Source organism: Eumetopias jubatus, unplaced genomic scaffold, assembly GCF_037043125.1.
Source record: "Eumetopias jubatus isolate StellerSeaLion01/CBP00866 unplaced genomic scaffold, mEumJub1_p1.0 scaffold_8, whole genome shotgun sequence".
Taxonomy (NCBI): Eukaryota; Metazoa; Chordata; class Mammalia; order Carnivora; family Otariidae; genus Eumetopias; species Eumetopias jubatus.
The window spans coordinates 95445385-95453295 of record NW_028274814.1 but is presented as its reverse complement, the minus strand read 5'-3'; the positions used below and the strand labels follow the sequence as shown (position 1 = coordinate 95453295).

General features: G+C 36.6%; 1 protein-coding gene across 1 annotated transcript in view; it reads right to left on the bottom strand.

The window, feature by feature from the left end:
• Window positions 1-1346: 1346 nt before the first annotated feature.
• The window catches only part of YEATS4 (YEATS domain containing 4), a 17716-nt gene continuing 11151 nt past the window's right edge, over window positions 1347-7911 (bottom strand). The window contains exon 7 of the mRNA XM_028110797.2: window positions 1347-1857. Within this exon, the coding sequence (XP_027966598.1) occupies window positions 1688-1857 (170 nt within the window). The 3' untranslated portion in view covers window positions 1347-1687. The remainder of the gene's footprint in view (window positions 1858-7911) is intronic.

Genomic DNA, 7911 nt, shown 5'->3' with positions numbered 1-7911 from the left:
TTTACATTCCCACCAGCAGTATATGAGAGTTCCAATTTCTCCACATCCTCACCAACTTTTTTGTCTTGTTTTGTTTACAATTATAGATGCCTGGTTGGTATAAAAGTGGTATCTCATTGTGGTTCTGATTTGCACATCTCATGCGCTTGGTGGCTATTTGTATCTCCTTGGAGAAATGTCTATCCAATCCATTGTCCATTTTAAAATTGGGTGGTCTTCAGTTATAAGAGCTCTCTGCATACTCGGAAGAGATCCTACTTAGAGTAAAGCCAAAACAAAAATAGAGGGCAAGATTGAGCCATAATGACCTATTTTGGACTCTTGTACTCTTGTATGCCTAAAGTCAGACCTACCTCCATGAACCAACACATTCTTGGGAGCTAATCGGACTAGAATAATGGAGGGATAATCTCCCATGTCAGGGTCCCTCAAGGACAATGGGACTTCTCCCCATTAGTTTTTCTGGTCAATCCCCAGGCCCCATCCTATACTGTGGGCATTGGATAGGAGGTAGGGGAAAGATGAATGATGCCTGGCACAATTAGAAGTGCCACTTCCAATCCCAAAGGGCCTGGCAGAAATTTTAAGACCATAGAGACCTTTGCACAACCTCATAATGCTTGTCAGTGCCACAACTTAAAAAAATAAAGCAACAAATACTCAAAATAACTAACCTACAGGGCAGATAAAAAGAATCAAGCGCTAGAGTAGAGAGTTAAATACTACAGAGAATACAGAACCCTTACATTAGGTATAGGCATGGTTGCCATTAACTAATACTGTTACATGTTTTCCAAAATACTTTCCTACCTATTGTCGTCCTAGGTTGCCCAGACAGATCAGCCCATGTGGCCTTAAGGACTACTACATGTTCCAATTAGATGAGTCCAAAAGTATACGGCTCACTATGTGGATCTGAACAGAAGGCTAAGGAGAAAGTGGAGAAATTAGGAGTCATATGTGAAGCTGATACATAGCAGCTTCCTATGTATCTTTGGAAAATGTACGAGGGATTAAATATTTTTCTATGTGAAAATGAATGACACTGTGGTAGTAAGGCAGAACAACACTTAAAATATGATTTTTGCCACAATGAGTGCCAATAAGAGATGTGTGATCACAATATAATGGAGATACATTAATTGTAATGAGAGAACTAAGGTGCTTCATCAAAGAGGAAGAAACATATCAAGAGGCAGACACAAGATCTGTAAACTACATTTATTGAGTACTTATTGGGCAGTGGGCACAACAGATACAAAAGAGTTAGGATGGGGACAGTAAGAACTTAAAAAATTAAATATACATGTTAATTTACCATCTAATTCTACCAGGAAAGTACAAAATTTGTACAACTTATACTTTATTATGAAATTGTGATGACTGTCAAAAGGATAAGTTATACATACAATGCAAAAATTTTTTTTAAATTGTGCTTAACATCATTAGACTTACCCCAAAATGGGCTGATAAAATGCCTATACAGCATTCATTCTTATTACACACATATATTTCACTTTAAAGATTGCTTGAAAAGTACAAATCCTTTGACCCCATTGCTGGAAATCTGTGGTCAACACCTACACCTGTCGTTTCTCTAAGAAACACCATGGCATTTGCAGTCCATTTCTCCCTTAAGGTCCACCTTATTTTCAGCTAGCTTAGTAATAAGCTCTCTTAGAACTGTTTATATGTCTTTTGTCTGATCATCTTCTTCAAGTTTCCTGATTTCATTTTTTAAACAATTTATAGTTTCACGACTTGCCTTTAATCTCTCCTTAAGCTCTGCAATTTCAAAGCTTGTTTTTTTTTTCGCAGCTTCTAATTTTTCTCTGGTTTTCACTTCAAGTTCTGCAACTAAGGAAAACATATTTTTATTGAACTATTTCATTTTTCTCACATGTCTAAGGTATGTCAGAGAGGAATAAATATGGCATTTCCTTAAGTCAGTTTCCACGATGAAATGTAAACAACTTAAGATACATTAAACATACGGAGATGGGTAGAAAGTCTAAACTCTCACAAGAGAATCTAAGATGCCTTCTGCAACTAAGAATGAAATTCTGGCCATTCACAATTAAGATGTTAAGACATAATGTCCTTGGGGCGCCTGGGTGGCTCAGTCATTAAGCATCTGCCTTTGGCTCAGGTCATGGTCCCACGGTCCTGGGACTGAGTCCCCAATCGGCTTCCTGCCTTCTCCCTCTCCCACTTCCCCCTGCTTGTGTTCCCTCTCTCACTTTGTCTCTGTCAAATAAATAAAGTCTTTAAAAAAAAAAAAAGACATAATGTCCTTGTTTTTCTCTCCACATACATATTAATTTGGAAATAAGGTGGAATACAATCTAAGAGACACCCAGATAATACAAAGAGCTAACTAAATACAGTGTTCTTAAACATATGTACAAGTAAAACTTACATAAACAAAATCACGCTGGTAATACAAACCCCTATCTTTTTACAAAAAAAGATAGCAACAACCACCTACGTCTAAATTCCAGCTGTACCATTTACTAGCTGTGCTACTCTAAGCTATTATTTCTTTTTTTTTTTTTTTTAAAGATTTTATTTAGTTATTTGACAGAGAGAGAGACAGCGAGAAAGGGAACACAAGCAGGGGGAGTGGGAGAGGGAGAAGCAGACTTCCCGCCGAGCAGGGAGCCTGAATTGGGGCTCGATCCCAGGACCCTGGGATCATGACCTGAACCGAAGGCAGTTGCTTAACGAACTGAGCCACCCAGGCGCCCCAGTTATTTATTATTTCTATGCTAATTTCTCATTATAATGAGACTATAACGAACACCTCATATTTGAAAAAATTTTTAATTTTTTTAACTTCTAGTTTTAATTGTCTCATTTAGCATATGTTGTCCCCAAACTAGTCTTAATGGTTTTACAGAAGTTCTGGGAGATAATGTGCTTAGTTGAGCTTTTCTATTTTCTTGGTGTTCGTGGAATGACTTCTACCAGTATTAATGACCAGCTACTAAAGAGGACGTAGCATCTTAGTAAGTAGATCTCTAAACTTTTATTTTTAGTTTGTATCTAAAACTTTATTCAAAAATTTTAAATGAATTAATGTACATAAAGTATCTAAGAGAATACTGTTAGGTACATAAAAAGCCATCCTAACTACCATTATGACAGAGGAACACTAAATACTTAAAACATTCTAGCTGGTTACATAACAAATTACTAAAGAAAGTATCATTACTGCAAAATAGAACACACCTATTTAAATAACCCACTTGGAGAGCATAGTATTGTTTTACAAAGAAAAATGCCTACTTTTGTCCAGCAGTTCCATCTTGTGGACATTTCAGGTAATTGCTGCTGATGACTATTAAAGCACAGTTGTACTTTACCTTTGATAAGATGATCACTAACTGGAAGCAGCATGGTTTGGCGTGGTGGGGGGAGGGAACCCTTTGAAATCAGAGGGACTTCAGTTCAAATACAACCTTGGCCCCTTATTAGCTAAATACTGATTATCTCCTAAGTCTCCCCCAATCTGGTTTCTATTTGGTACAGTTAAAACTGTTATTTCCCAGAGAATATTTGAGGATTAAGTAATAAATGTAAAGCATCTAGCACATTAAAAACATGCAATATTTATTTTCTTTATGGCTGGTGACTTTCTTTTTATGATACATCTTATTATACATGTAAAATTTTATATTGCCAAAACAATCCTTATTTTTCTTTGTAATTTCTTTCAATGCTTAATTTTAACTTTGAAAATTGTTTTTAACAATAGGAGTACCTACATATGATACAAAACTAAAAGGCTGAAAAATGTAGATAATGAAAAAATGTCTCCTTCCACCTCTGTCCCCCCAACCAACCAGTGTTTCTTCCCGGAGATAATCAGTTTTAGGTTTCTTTGGTATCTTTCAGAAATATTTTGTTCACAGACAAGCACACGTCTAAGTGTGATTTCTTCTCACTCCCAAAACAAGTGGTATCATAATATCTACACACTGCTCTGCATCTTGCTGCTTCACTTAATATTACATCTGAAAGCCCACTCTGTATCCTACAGCTGTCTCATTCTTTTAATGGCTCCAGATGACTTCACCTAATGGACATACATAACTCATTAATCTGTCCCCTCTGATATACAAAGTATCTCCATTTTTTCTTTTACACACAATGCCATAATGTGTATGCTGTAATTATTTCAGTGTATTTGTAGGATACTCAGTACACTTGTAGGATAAATTCCTGTAAGTACAATTGTTAGGATATATGTACTTGTAACTTTGAAGGAATGCCAAGTAACTCTTAAAAGGTTCTATTACTTTACAATCCCACTAGCATTGTATGTCCGTTTTCCTACTGTATCAACTTCTTGATCTCAGTTACCCGGAAAGGTTAAAAATGGTATTTCAGGCTAAATTTAATTTGCCTTTCTCTTTTTACTACTAAGGCTGACCAATCTTTTTATGCTTAGGAGAGACATTTCTCCCTTCCTTTCTATGGACTGTCTTTCCTTTTTTTTTTTTTTAAGATTTATTTTATTTGAGAGAGAGAATGAGCGAGAGAGCACATGAGCAGGGGCAGAGGGAGAGGGAGAAGCACACCAACCACTGAGCAGGGAGCCTGATGTGAGGCTCGATCCCAGGACCCTGAGATCATGACCTGAGCCGAAGGCAGACGCTTAACTACTGAGCCACCCAGGTGCCCACCTTTGCTAATTTTTCTACCGCATTATTGGTCTTTTTAATAAATTGAGGTATAAGTGACATATTAGTTTCAGGTGTACAACATGATGATTCCACATTTGTATACACTGCAAAATGATCATCACAGTAAGTCTAACATCTGTCGCCATAGTTACAAATTTTTTTTTCCTGTGATGAGAACTTTTAAGATCTCTTAGCAACTTTCAAATATGCAATACGGTATTGCTAACTATAGTCCCCATGCTGTATATTACATCCCCAGGACTTATTTATTTTGTAACTGGCTTCTTTATTTTGTAACTGGAAGTTTGTGCCTTTTGACCCCTTTCAGCCATTTCACCAACCTCCCACCCTCATCTCCAACAACCACCAATCTGTTCTATCTATGAGTTTGTTTTTTTTAAGATTTATTTATTTTAGAGCATGTGCGTGTGTGAGCAGGAGGAGAGGGAGAGGGAGAGAAGTAGACTGCCTGCTGAGTGCAAAGCTCAATGTGGCGCTCAATCTCAAGACTCTGAGATCATGATCTGAGCCAAAACCAAGTCAGATGCCTAACCAACTAAGCCACCAAGGCGCCCCAGTTTTTTGGTTTATTATTATTTTTTTTTAGGATTCCATAATGTAAGTAAGATCATTTGGCATTTGTCTTTCTCTGACTTATTTCACTTAGCATAATACCCTCAAGGCCCATCCATGTTGTCACAAATGGCAAGATTCCCTTCTTTTTTTATGGCTGAATAATATTCCATTGTGTATATATACCACATTTTCTTTATTCATTCATCAGTAGACACTTAGGTTGTTTTCATATCTTGGCTATTGTAAATAATGCTGTAATGAACACAGAGGTGTGTATCTCTTCTCAATTTTCAAGTTAGTGCTAGTGATTCTATTTTCTTCATATAAATATCCAGAAGTGGAAATGCTGGATCATATGGTAGTTTTATTTTTAATTTTTTTGAGGAACCTCCAATTTACATGCCTACCAACAGTGCATCAGGGTTCCCTTTTCTTCACATCCTTGCCAACACTTGCATTTCTTGTCCTTTAGAAAACAGCCATTCTAACAGGTGTGAGGTCATATCTCATTGTAATTTTTAAGTTGCATTTCCCTGAAGATTAGTGATACTGAGCACATTTTTATGTGCCATCTGTATGTCTTCTTTGGAAAAATATCCAAATCCTGCTCATTTTTAAACTGGATTGTTTGCTTTTTTTTGCTATTGAGTTGTAGGAGTTCTTTTATACATTTTGAATATTCACCCTTTATCAGATATATAATCTGTAAGTATCATCTCCCGTTCAGTATGTTGTCTTTTCATTTTGTTGGTACTTTCCTTAGCTGTGCAGAAGCTTTTTAGTTATTGGCCTTTCTTACTGATGTGCAGGAGCTCTTTATATATTAAAGAAACTAATCATTTGTGATAGGAGTACAATATTTTTTCATGGCTTGTCTGTCTTCTGACTTTGTTTAGAGTGCTTTTTTTTTTTTTTACTATGCAACAATTTTTATTCCCTTTCTCCCTCTCTCCACATCAATGAAAAAACATATACTGAGTGAAAGGCACTTTGTTAGATGCTGGGGTAAGGTAGATGATAGACAAGAAAGAAAAATGCAGCACAGTGTCATAGGGAGCTATGAGAGCAGACTGGATTCATACCAGTGTGAAAGGGTGTGTGTATCAAGGAAGGCTTCTTGGCAGCAGTAAAATCTGAGCTGAGTTTTAAACAATGAGAAAGGAATTAGATGGATGAAGTGGACATCACAGGCCCTGGAAACAACACATACAAATTTGGGAAACATCAAGGAGTCAGGTACAATGGTTAACAGGTAGTTTTAAATCTAGTCGGGAAGACCTGATCCAACTTATTTGTCAAAAGGACAGCACATACTATAGATATCGATTCTTGTTGTTTGGTTTGGTCATTACACTTTATTTTCTGACCAATCATAAGACTGCAAAGGGCATGATGTACTTGGAAGAAGACCTAATTAGCAATGAGATCATAAGGGAAAACATTTAAGAACTTCTTTTAGCTTGTTTCAGTTTTCTGCTTCCTATATATTAAATGCTTATATAAAGAAGAAAAATTTGTTTTAAATCTCTAAATTAAGCCTCAATTTAGAGTAAATCAATCCAAAGAGAATTATTATTTTTGCAAGCCAATATAACTTACTGGTTAGAAGCACAGACTATAAGGCTTTTGCAGAGATAAAACAGCATATTCATAGAACAGACCAAACAGCACAAATTCCGGTTAAATCCCGGCTCTACTGGGTGATTTGAGACAAGTCATCAAACCTCTCTATGCACGAGGGCCTTTAGCCACAGAACGGGGCTAAGAGTAGCATCTGCCTCCTAGGGTGGTTATACCTATAATTCAGTAAGTTCAGAAATGTAAAGCACTTATCTAGCACACAGTAAGCTCTCATTAAGTGTGCACTATTGTTTTAATTATTCCTTGTAGAAGCAATTATTAATAGCTAGATCATTGTGCTTGGGCAAATCTCTACAAATTTATTATCAGTAGTATAGTTTTATGAACTTTTAATATGCTTCACAAATGTATTCTCTGACCTGATATTTAAAACTCCAACCATCTCCTCCCACCAAAAGTGTTCCCTTCCCTGCTGTTTTTCTCCATATCACCTGATTACTAACTTACACTTTACTCTTCTATTTATTTAATAATCTGCCTTTCTCTCAATAGAGTGTAAGCTTCATGAAGGAGGGATTTTTGTCTGGTTTGGACACGGCTCTACCTTCTGAACCTAGAACAATGCCTGGTATATAACTGGTGCTCAATATATACTATAAGCAAATGAATGGAAGATCAAAGAAAAACTGAATGAGTGCTGACATAAATGTTAACACAAGGATGGCAAATAGGTAACATCTTGAGTACCAACTGCTAATGATTGGCAGTAGCTGCATGGAGTGATGCGTAAGGGATTCTGATGCCACGTCAGCTTAGAGGGAAAATATAAAGTGACTGATTATCGATATGTCGTTCTAGTATTCACCACCCCAGCATTAATCTAAACTATGTAAAATGACATAGGTTAAAGAAAAAGAGATAAGCTAGTTCACAGTACAGTAGTCCCCCCTTACCCATGGGGGATACATTTCAAGACCCCCAGTAGATGCCTGAAACCACAGATAATACTGAACTCTATACAGACTCTGCTTTCTCCTATGCATACAGACCTATGATCAAGTTTAAT